We start from the raw sequence: 11,585 nt of genomic DNA, 5'->3' as shown, positions 1-11,585 counted from the left end.
GCAGAGGCACTGTGGCTAGTAAAACTCCCTAGAGGATACCCAGTCTAAGATACCAGAGAGAAAGCAATGCAGAGGCACTGTGGTTAGTAAAACTCCCTAGAGGATACCAAGTCTAAGATACCAGAGAGAAAGCAATGCAGAGGCAGAAGCACTGTGGGTAGTAAAACTCCCTAGAGGATACCCAGTCTAAGATACCAGAGAGAAAGCAATGCAGAGGCACTGTGGCTAGTAAAACTCCCTAGAGGATACCCAGTCTAAGATACCAGAGAGAAAGCAATGCAGAGGCAGAAGCACTGTGGCTAGTAAAACTCCCTAGAGGATACCCAGTCTAAGATACCAGAGAGAAAGCAATGCAGAGGCAGAAGCACTGTGGCTAGTAAAACTCCCTAGAGGATACCCAGTCTAAGATACCAGAGAGAAAGCAGAAGCAGAAGCACTGTGGCTAGTAAAACTCCCTAGAGGATACCCAGTCTAAGATACCAGAGAGAAAGCAATGCAGAGGCACTGTGGCTAGTAAAACTCCCTAGAGGATACCCAGTCTAAGATACCAGAGAGAAAGCAACGCAGAGGTAGAAGCACTGTGGCTAGTAAAACTCTCTAGAGGATACCCAGTCTAAGATACCAGAGAGAAAGCAACGCAGAGGCACTGTGGCTAGTAAAACTCCCTAGAGGATACCCAGTCTAAGATACCAGAGAGAAAGCAACGCAGAGGCACTGTGGCTAGTAAAACTCTCTAGAGGATACCCAGTCTAAGATACCAGAGAGAAAGCAATGCAGAGGCACTGTGGCTAGTAAAACTCCCTAGAGGATACCCAGTCTAAGATACCAGAGAGAAAGCAATGCAGAGGCACTGTGGCTAGTAAAACTCCCTAGAGGATACCCAGTCTAAGATACCAGAGAGAAAGCAATGAAGAGGCAGAAGCACTGTGGCTAGTAAAACTCCTTAGAGGATACCCAGTCTAAGATACCAGAGAGAAAGCAACGCAGAGGCACTGTGGCTAGTAAAACTCCCTAGAGGATACCCAGTCTAAGATACCAGAGAGAAAGCAATGCAGAGGCACTGTGGTTAGTAAAACTCCCTAGAGGATACCAAGTCTAAGATACCAGAGAGAAAGCAATGCAGAGGCAGAAGCACTGTGGCTAGTAAAACTCCCTAGAGGATACCCAGTCTAAGATACCAGAGAGAAAGCAATGCAGAGGCACTGTGGCTAGTAAAACTCCCTAGAGGATACCCAGTCTAAGATACCAGAGAGAAAGCAATGCAGAGGCACTGTGGCTAGTAAAACTCCCTAGAGGATACCCAGTCTAAGATACCAGAGAGAAAGCAATGCAGAGGCACTGTGGCTAGTAAAACTCCCTAGAGGATACCCAGTCTAAGATACCAGAGAGAAAGCAATGCAGAGGCAGAAGCACTGTGGCTAGTAAAACTCCCTAGAGGATACCCAGTCTAAGATACCAGAGAGAAAGCAACGCAGAGGCACTGTGGCTAGTAAAACTCCCTAGAGGATACCCAGTCTAAGATACCAGAGAGAAAGCAATGCAGAGGCACTGTGGCTAGTAAAACTCCCTAGAGGATACCCAGTCTAAGATACCAGAGAGAAAGCAATGCAGAGGCAGAAGCACTGTGGCTAGTAAAACTCCCTAGAGGATACCCAGTCTAAGATACCAGAGAGAAAGCAACGCAGAGGCACTGTGGCTAGTAAAACTCCCTAGAGGATACCCAGTCTAAGATACCAGAGAGAAAGCAATGCAGAGGCACTGTGGCTAGTAAAACTCCCTAGAGGATACCCAGTCTAAGATACCAGAGAGAAAGCAATGCAGAGGCACTGTGGCTAGTAAAACTCCCTAGAGGATACCCAGTCTAAGATAACAGAGAGAAAGCAATGCAGAGGCAGAAGCACTGTGGCTAGTGAAACTCCCTAGAGGATACCCAGTCTAAGATACCAGAGAGAAAGCAATGCAGAGGCACTGTGGCTAGTAAAACTCCCTAGAGGATACCCAGTCTAAGATACCAGAGAGAAAGCAACGCAGAAGCACTGTGGCTAGTAAAACTCCCTAGAGGATACCCAGTCTAAGATACCAGAGAGAAAGCAATGCAGAGGCAGAAGCACTGTGGCTAGTAAAACTCCCTAGAGGATACCCAGTCTAAGATACCAGAGAGAAAGCAATGCAGAGGCACTGTGGCTAGTAAAACTCCCTAGAGGATACCCAGTCTAAGATACCAGAGAGAAAGCAATGCAGAGGCAGAAGCACTGTGGCTAGTAAAACTCCCTAGAGGATACCCAGTCTAAGATACCAGAGAGAAAGCAATGCAGAGGCACTGTGGCTAGTAAAACTCCCTAGAGGATACCCAGTCTAAGATACCAGAGAGAAAGCAATGCAGAGGCACTGTGGCTAGTAAAACTCCCTAGAGGATACTCAGTCTAAGATACCAGAGAGAAAGCAATGCAGAGGCAGAAGCACTGTGGCTAGTAAAACTCCCTAGAGGATACCCAGTCTAAGATACCAGAGAGAAAGCAATGCAGAGGCACTGTGGCTAGTAAAACTCCCTAGAGGATACCCAGTCTAAGATACCAGAGAGAAAGCAAAGCAGAGGCACTGTGGCTAGTAAAACTCCCTAGAGGATACCCAGTCTAAGATACCAGAGAGAAAGCAATGCAGAGGCACTGTGGCTAGTAAAACTCCCTAGAGGATACCCAGTCTAAGATACCAGAGAGAAAGCAATGCAGAGGCACTGTGGCTAGTAAAACTCCCTAGAGGATACCCAGTCTAAGATACCAGAGAGAAAGCAATGCAGAGGCAGAAGCACTGTGGCTAGTAAAACTCCCTAGAGGATACCCAGTCTAAGATACCAGAGAGAAAGCAACGCAGAGGCACTGTGGCTAGTAAAACTCCCTAGAGGATACCCAGTCTAAGATACCAGAGAGAAAGCAATGCAGAGGCACTGTGGTTAGTAAAACTCCCTAGAGGATACCAAGTCTAAGATACCAGAGAGAAAGCAATGCAGAGGCAGAAGCACTGTGGCTAGTAAAACTCCCTAGAGGATACCCAGTCTAAGATACCAGAGAGAAAGCAATGCAGAGGCAGAAGCACTGTGGCTAGTAAAACTCCCTAGAGGATACCCAGTCTAAGATACCAGAGAGAAAGCAGAAGCAGAAGCACTGTGGCTAGTAAAACTCCCTAGAGGATACCCAGTCTAAGATACCAGAGAGAAAGCAATGCAGAGGCACTGTGGCTAGTAAAACTCCCTAGAGGATACCCAGTCTAAGATACCAGAGAGAAAGCAACGCAGAGGTAGAAGCACTGTGGCTAGTAAAACTCTCTAGAGGATACCCAGTCTAAGATACCAGAGAGAAAGCAACGCAGAGGCACTGTGGCTAGTAAAACTCCCTAGAGGATACCCAGTCTAAGATACCAGAGAGAAAGCAACGCAGAGGCACTGTGGCTAGTAAAACTCTCTAGAGGATACCCAGTCTAAGATACCAGAGAGAAAGCAATGCAGAGGCACTGTGGCTAGTAAAACTCCCTAGAGGATACCCAGTCTAAGATACCAGAGAGAAAGCAAAGCAGAGGCACTGTGGCTAGTAAAACTCCCTAGAGGATACCCAGTCTAAGATACCAGAGAGAAAGCAATGCAGAGGCACTGTGGCTAGTAAAACTCCCTAGAGGATACCCAGTCTAAGATACCAGACAGAAAGCAATGCAGAGGCGCTGTGGCTAGTAAAACTCCCTAGAGGATACCCAGTCTAAGATACCAGAGAGAAAGCAATGCAGAGGCAGAAGCACTGTGGCTAGTAAAACTCCCTAGAGGATACCCAGTCTAAGATACCAGAGAGAAAGCAACGCAGAGGCACTGTGGCTAGTAAAACTCCCTAGAGGATACCCAGTCTAAGATACCAGAGAGAAAGCAATGCAGAGGCACTGTGGTTAGTAAAACTCCCTAGAGGATACCAAGTCTAAGATACCAGAGAGAAAGCAATGCAGAGGCAGAAGCACTGTGGGTAGTAAAACTCCCTAGAGGATACCCAGTCTAAGATACCAGAGAGAAAGCAATGCAGAGGCACTGTGGCTAGTAAAACTCCCTAGAGGATACCCAGTCTAAGATACCAGAGAGAAAGCAATGCAGAGGCAGAAGCACTGTGGCTAGTAAAACTCCCTAGAGGATACCCAGTCTAAGATACCAGAGAGAAAGCAATGCAGAGGCAGAAGCACTGTGGCTAGTAAAACTCCCTAGAGGATACCCAGTCTAAGATACCAGAGAGAAAGCAGAAGCAGAAGCACTGTGGCTAGTAAAACTCCCTAGAGGATACCCAGTCTAAGATACCAGAGAGAAAGCAATGCAGAGGCACTGTGGCTAGTAAAACTCCCTAGAGGATACCCAGTCTAAGATACCAGAGAGAAAGCAACGCAGAGGTAGAAGCACTGTGGCTAGTAAAACTCTCTAGAGGATACCCAGTCTAAGATACCAGAGAGAAAGCAACGCAGAGGCACTGTGGCTAGTAAAACTCCCTAGAGGATACCCAGTCTAAGATACCAGAGAGAAAGCAACGCAGAGGCACTGTGGCTAGTAAAACTCTCTAGAGGATACCCAGTCTAAGATACCAGAGAGAAAGCAATGCAGAGGCACTGTGGCTAGTAAAACTCCCTAGAGGATACCCAGTCTAAGATACCAGAGAGAAAGCAATGCAGAGGCACTGTGGCTAGTAAAACTCCCTAGAGGATACCCAGTCTAAGATACCAGAGAGAAAGCAATGAAGAGGCAGAAGCACTGTGGCTAGTAAAACTCCTTAGAGGATACCCAGTCTAAGATACCAGAGAGAAAGCAACGCAGAGGCACTGTGGCTAGTAAAACTCCCTAGAGGATACCCAGTCTAAGATACCAGAGAGAAAGCAATGCAGAGGCACTGTGGTTAGTAAAACTCCCTAGAGGATACCAAGTCTAAGATACCAGAGAGAAAGCAATGCAGAGGCAGAAGCACTGTGGCTAGTAAAACTCCCTAGAGGATACCCAGTCTAAGATACCAGAGAGAAAGCAATGCAGAGGCACTGTGGCTAGTAAAACTCCCTAGAGGATACCCAGTCTAAGATACCAGAGAGAAAGCAATGCAGAGGCACTGTGGCTAGTAAAACTCCCTAGAGGATACCCAGTCTAAGATACCAGAGAGAAAGCAATGCAGAGGCACTGTGGCTAGTAAAACTCCCTAGAGGATACCCAGTCTAAGATACCAGAGAGAAAGCAATGCAGAGGCAGAAGCACTGTGGCTAGTAAAACTCCCTAGAGGATACCCAGTCTAAGATACCAGAGAGAAAGCAACGCAGAGGCACTGTGGCTAGTAAAACTCCCTAGAGGATACCCAGTCTAAGATACCAGAGAGAAAGCAATGCAGAGGCACTGTGGTTAGTAAAACTCCCTAGAGGATACCAAGTCTAAGATACCAGAGAGAAAGCAATGCAGAGGCAGAAGCACTGTGGCTAGTAAAACTCCCTAGAGGATACCCAGTCTAAGATACCAGAGAGAAAGCAATGCAGAGGCACTGTGGCTAGTAAAACTCCCTAGAGGATACCCAGTCTAAGATACCAGAGAGAAAGCAATGCAGAGGCAGAAGCACTGTGGCTAGTAAAACTCCCTAGAGGATACCCAGTCTAAGATACCAGAGAGAAAGCAATGCAGAGGCAGAAGCACTGTGGCTAGTAAAACTCCCTAGAGGATACCCAGTCTAAGATACCAGAGAGAAAGCAGAAGCAGAAGCACTGTGGCTAGTAAAACTCCCTAGAGGATACCCAGTCTAAGATACCAGAGAGAAAGCAATGCAGAGGCACTGTGGCTAGTAAAACTCCCTAGAGGATACCCAGTCTAAGATACCAGAGAGAAAGCAACGCAGAGGTGGAAGCACTGTGGCTAGTAAAACTCTCTAGAGGATACCCAATCTAAGATACCAGAGAGAAAGCAACGCAGAGGTAGAAGCACTGTGGCTAGTAAAACTCTCTAGAGGATACCCAGTCTAAGATACCAGAGAGAAAGCAACGCAGAGGCACTGTGGCTAGTAAAACTCCCTAGAGGATACCCAGTCTAAGGTACCAGAGAGAAAGCAACGCAGAGGCACTGTGGCTAGTAAAACTCTCTAGAGGATACCCAGTCTAAGATACCAGAGAGAAAGCAACGCAGAGGTAGAAGCACTGTGGCTAGTAAAACTCCCTAGAGGATACCCAGTCTAAGATACCAGAGAGAAAGCAACGCAGAGGCACTGTGGCTAGTAAAACTCCCTAGAGGATACCCAGTCTAAGATACCAGAGAGAAAGCAACGCAGAGGCACTGTGGCTAGTAAAACTCCCTAGAGGATACCCAGTCTAAGATACCAGAGAGAAAGCAACGCAGAAGCACTGTGGCTAGTAAAACTCCCTAGAGGATACCCAGTCTAAGATACCAGAGAGAAAGCAACGCAGAAGCACTGTGGCTAGTAAAACTCCCTAGAGGATACCCAGTCTAAGATACCAGAGAGAAAGCAACACAGAGGTAGAAGCACTGTGGCTCGTAAAACTCCCTAGAGGATACCCAGTCTAAGATACCAGAGAGAAAGCAACGCAGAAGCACTGTGGCTAGTAAAACTCCCTAGAGGATACCCAGTCTAAGATACCAGAGAGAAAGCAATGCAGAGGCAGAAGCACTGTGGCTAGTAAAACTCTCGAGGATACCCAGTCTAAGATACCAGAGAGAAAGCAATGCAGAGGCAGAAGCACTGTGGCTAGTAAAACTCCCTAGAGGATACCCAGTCTAAGATACCAGAGAGAAAGCAATGCAGAGGCAGAAGCACTGTGGCTAGTAAAACTCCCTAGAGGATACCCAGTCTAAGATACCAGAGAGAAAGCAGAAGCAGAAACACTGTGGCTAGTAAAACTCCCTAGAGGATACCCAGTCTAAGATACCAGAGAGAAAGCAATGCAGAGGCACTGTGGCTAGTAAAACTCCCTAGAGGATACCCAGTCTAAGATACCAGAGAGAAAGCAACGCAGAGGTAGAAGCACTGTGGCTAGTAAAACTCTCTAGAGGATACCCAGTCTAAGATACCAGAGAGAAAGCAACGCAGAGGTAGAAGCACTGTGGCTAGTAAAACTCTCTAGAGGATACCCAGTCTAAGATACCAGAGAGAAAGCAACGCATAGGCACTGTGGCTAGTAAAACTCCCTAGAGGATACCCAGTCTAAGATACCAGAGAGAAAGCAACGCAGAGGTAGAAGCACTGTGGCTAGTAAAACTCCCTAGAGGATACCCAGTCTAAGATACCAGAGAGAAAGCAACGCAGAGGCACTGTGGCTAGTAAAACTCCCTAGAGGATACCCAGTCTAAGATACCAGAGAGAAAGCAACGCAGAGGCACTGTGGCTAGTAAAACTCTCTAGAGGATACCCAGTCTAAGATACCAGAGAGAAAGCAACGCAGAGGTAGAAGCACTGTGGCTAGTAAAACTCTCTAGAGGATACCCAGTCTAAGATACCAGAGAGAAAGCAACGCAGAGGCACTGTGGCTAGTAAAACTCCCTAGAGGATACCCAGTCTAAGATACCAGAGAGAAAGCAACGCAGAAGCACTGTGGCTAGTAAAACTCCCTAGAGGATACCCAGTCTAAGATACCAGAGAGAAAGCAACGCAGAAGCACTGTGGCTAGTAAAACTCCCTAGAGGATACCCAGTCTAAGATACCAGAGAGAAAGCAAGGCAGAAGCACTGTGGCTAGTAAAACTCCCTAGAGGATACCCAGTCTAAGATACCAGAGAGAACGCAACGCAGAAGCACTGTGGCTAGTAAAACTCCCTAGAGGATACCCAGTCTAAGATACCAGAGAGAAAGCAACACAGAGGTAGAAGCACTGTGGCTAGTAAAACTCCCTAGAGGATACCCAGTCTAAGATACCAGAGAGAAAGCAACGCAGAAGCACTGTGGCTAGTAAAACTCCCTAGAGGATACCCAGTCTAAGATACCAGAGAGAAAGCAAGGCAGAGGCAGAAGCACTGTGGCTAGTAAAACTCCCTAGAGGATACCCAGTCTAAGATACCAGAGAGAAAGCAATGCAGAAGCACTGTGGCTAGTAAAACTCCCTAGAGGATACCCAGTCTAAGATACCAGAGAGAAAGCAATGCAGAAGCACTGTGGCTAGTAAAACTCCCTAGAGGATACCCAGTCTAAGATACCAGAGAGAAAGCAAGGCAGAGGCACTGTGGCTAGTAAAACTCCCTAGAGGATACCCAGTCTAAGATACCAGAGAGAAAGCAACGCAGAGGCACTGTGGCTAGTAAAACTCCCTAGAGGATACCCAGTCTAAGATACCAGAGAGAAAGCAACGCAGAGGCACTGTGGCTAGTAAAACTCTCTAGAGGATACCCAGTCTAAGATACCAGAGAGAAAGCAAGGCAGAAGCGCTGTGGCTAGTAAAACTCCCTAGAGGATACCCAGTCTAAGATACCAGAGAGAAAGCAACGCAGAGGCACTGTGGCTAGTAAAACTCCCTAGAGGATACCCAGTCTAAGATACCAGAGAGAAAGCAACGCAGAGGCACTGTGGCTAGTAAAACTCCCTAGAGGATACCCAGTCTAAGATACCAGAGAGAAAGCAACGCAGAGGCACTGTGGCTAGTAAAACTCCCTAGAGAAAGAAAACAAAATGAACACATACTTTAGTCCAGACTGAGGGAAGATAAACTAAATAAATGACAAGAGAAAGTTTGCATTGTATCTCTTCTGCTTTCGTTGACCTTTAGGAACACAAGGCCAGAGAAGATAGAGTCTAACCATCTGAAATGGTTAGACTGCTGTGTGTGATGTTGATGTTCCTGTATGTTATTGACACCACACATGTGTTATTGTTCTGTCAAGAAGTTCTATGTAATGTCCAGATACTCTTGTCGACTTCTGTCAGTGTCTCACCAGCAGTAGTCTGACTTTAGACATTCATGAGGAACACTGAGTCACACACTCTACGTGACCAAAAGTATGTGGACATCTGCTCGTCAAACATCTCATTCTAAAACAAAGGGCATTAATATGGAGTTGGTCCCTCCTTTGCCGCTATAACAGCCTCCACTCTTCTGGGAAGGCTTATTCACTAGATTGTTAGAACATTGCTGCGGGGACTTGCTTCCATTTAGCCACAAGAGCATTAGTGAAGTCGGGCACTGATGTTGGGATCGCAATCGGCGTTCCAATTCATCTCAAAAGTGTTCGATGGGGTTGAGGTCTTTGTGCAGGCCAGTCAAGTTCAACCACACCTATCTCCACAAACCCTTTCTGTATGGACCTCGCTTTGTGCACGGGGGCATTGTCATGCTGAAACAGGAAAGGGCCTTCCCCAAACTGTTGCCACAAAGTTGGAAGCAAAAATAGTCTAGAATGTCATTGTATGCTGTAGCATTAAGATTTCCCTTAACTGGACCTTAGGGGCCCATCCATGCAGTCATATTGTTCTTATTGATCCTACCACAGTCATATTGTTCTTATTGATCCTACCATACAGTCATATTGTTCTTATTGATCCTACCATACAGTCATATTGTTCTTATTGATCCTACCACAGTCATATTGTTCTTATTGTTCCTACCATACAGTCATATTGTTCTTATTGTTCCTACCATGCAGTCATATTGTTCTTATTGATCCTACCATACAGTCATATTGTTCTTATTGTTCCTACCATACAGTCATATTGTTCTTATTGTTCCTACCATGCAGTCATATTGTTCTTATTGTTCCTACCATGCAGTCATATTGTTCTTATTGTTCCTACCATACAGTCATATTGTTCCTACCATACAGTCATATTGTTCCTACCATACAGTCATATTGTTCCTACCATACAGTCATATTGTTCCTACCATACAGTCATATTGATCCTACCATACAGTCATATTGTTCTTATTGATCCTACCACAGTCATATTGTTCTTATTGATCCTACCATACAGTCATATTGTTCTTATTGTTCCTACCATACAGTCATATTGTTCTTATTGATCCTACCATACAGTCATATTGTTCCTACCATACAGTCATATTGTTCCTACCATACAGTCATATTGTTCCTACCATACAGTCATATTGTTCCTACCATACAGTCATATTGTTCCTACCATACAGTCATATTGTTCCTACCATACAGTCATATTGTTCCTACCATACAGTCATATTGTTCCTACCATACAGTCATATTGTTCTTATTGTTCCTACCATGCAGTCATATTGTTCCTACCATGCAGTCATATTGTTTGTGAAGAAAAACGTATTGTCAATGTATACAAACGTATTTGGTTGATTTATTATTGCTTATGTAAGATATATAATTAATATAGAAATCATTATTATTGTATGGAAACTGTGCTATTATGGTAAATATGTATTAGAATCCTTTTATTGCTAATAACGGCACCTAGTGGACATTATGGATTCACCTTTTAGAACGGCAGGGCTTAATCAATCAAGCCAATACTTTACAATGTGGCAATATCCAAAATGGCACCCTAATCCCTATTCCCGGGGAGTCTAGGGAATAGGGTTCGATTTGTGATGCAGACATTGACATTTGGAGTTTCTTTACTGTAAGTTTAACATTACTCACTACAACCCATTTGACCTTTTGACCTTGGTCTAAAATAGCGCACTAAAAGGCATAGTGTTCCATTTGGGAAGCAGGCTGTGTCCTACCATCTGGGTGTTCGTAAGGTAGCCAGGTGTGCTTGGTGTTCTTGTGATATTTGTTGCTCCTCTGGACACACTGTTGAGCGCGGAAGTCTTCGTAGGGTCCGACACACTCCTCCATGTTACACATCTGGTAATCGAAGGTGGACCCGGGGCAATCCCGACCGCCGTACGCAGGCCTGGAGACAGGGGGCGACAACACGGAAACAATAAACAAACAATCCAGTAATCAACACCTACTGTGTATCCCAAATAGCACCCTGTTCCCTATGGACCCAGGTCAAAAGTAGTGCAGTGAATAGAGAATAGAGTGCAATTTGGGATACATCCCAGGAGGGCCTGTCGTTCAGGTTCAGTGATTAGATCTATTTAACTGTAATGTGGATCAGGGTAGAACTGGGCCTGTCGTTCAGGTTCAGTGATTAGTTCCATTTAACTAGATCTGAGATCTGAGTCTCTAATCAGGGTCATGATGTAGTACACAGGGTTCATTATTATTTAGGTGACACGTACTCACATACAGTATACGCATAAAGTCACGCACGCACGGAAACATGCACGCACACACACACACACACAAATATCCAAGGAAAGTTCAGCGTAAAGAAACACATGATCCCCCTCGGCTTTCCTTCAGACATCCTCTGACACGTCTCTGACTAAACAGACAAAGTATCTGTCGACTACATGTCACATTATGTGTATGAGTCATATAGCCTGTAGGTAGAGGTCCTAACAGGATGTAGGTAGAAGTCCTAACAGGAAGTAGGTAGAAGTCCTAACAGGATGTAGGTAGAAGTCATAACAGGATGTAGGTAGAAGTCCTAACAGGAAGTAGGTAGAAGTCCTAACAGGATGTAGGTAGAAGTCCTAACAGGAAGTAGGTAGAAGTCCTAACAGGATGTA

At 45.5% G+C, this 11,585-nt stretch overlaps 1 protein-coding gene across 3 annotated transcripts in view; it reads right to left on the bottom strand.

Moving 5' to 3' along the window:
- LOC109885929 (A disintegrin and metalloproteinase with thrombospondin motifs 3) overlaps positions 1 to 11,585 on the bottom strand; it is a 151,047-nt gene that overhangs the window by 29,403 nt on the left and 110,059 nt on the right. For all 3 annotated transcript variants that reach the window (XM_031813113.1, XM_031813112.1, XM_031813111.1), the window contains exon 12: positions 10,686 to 10,858. In XM_031813113.1, the coding sequence (XP_031668973.1) occupies positions 10,686 to 10,858 (173 nt within the window). The remainder of the gene's footprint in view (positions 1 to 10,685; positions 10,859 to 11,585) is intronic.

Source organism: Oncorhynchus kisutch, unplaced genomic scaffold, assembly GCF_002021735.2.
Source record: "Oncorhynchus kisutch isolate 150728-3 unplaced genomic scaffold, Okis_V2 Okis04b-Okis11a_hom, whole genome shotgun sequence".
Classification (NCBI taxonomy): domain Eukaryota; kingdom Metazoa; phylum Chordata; class Actinopteri; order Salmoniformes; family Salmonidae; genus Oncorhynchus; species Oncorhynchus kisutch.
The sequence above is the reverse complement of the archived record's forward strand: the minus strand, read 5'-3'. Positions and strand labels throughout refer to the sequence as shown.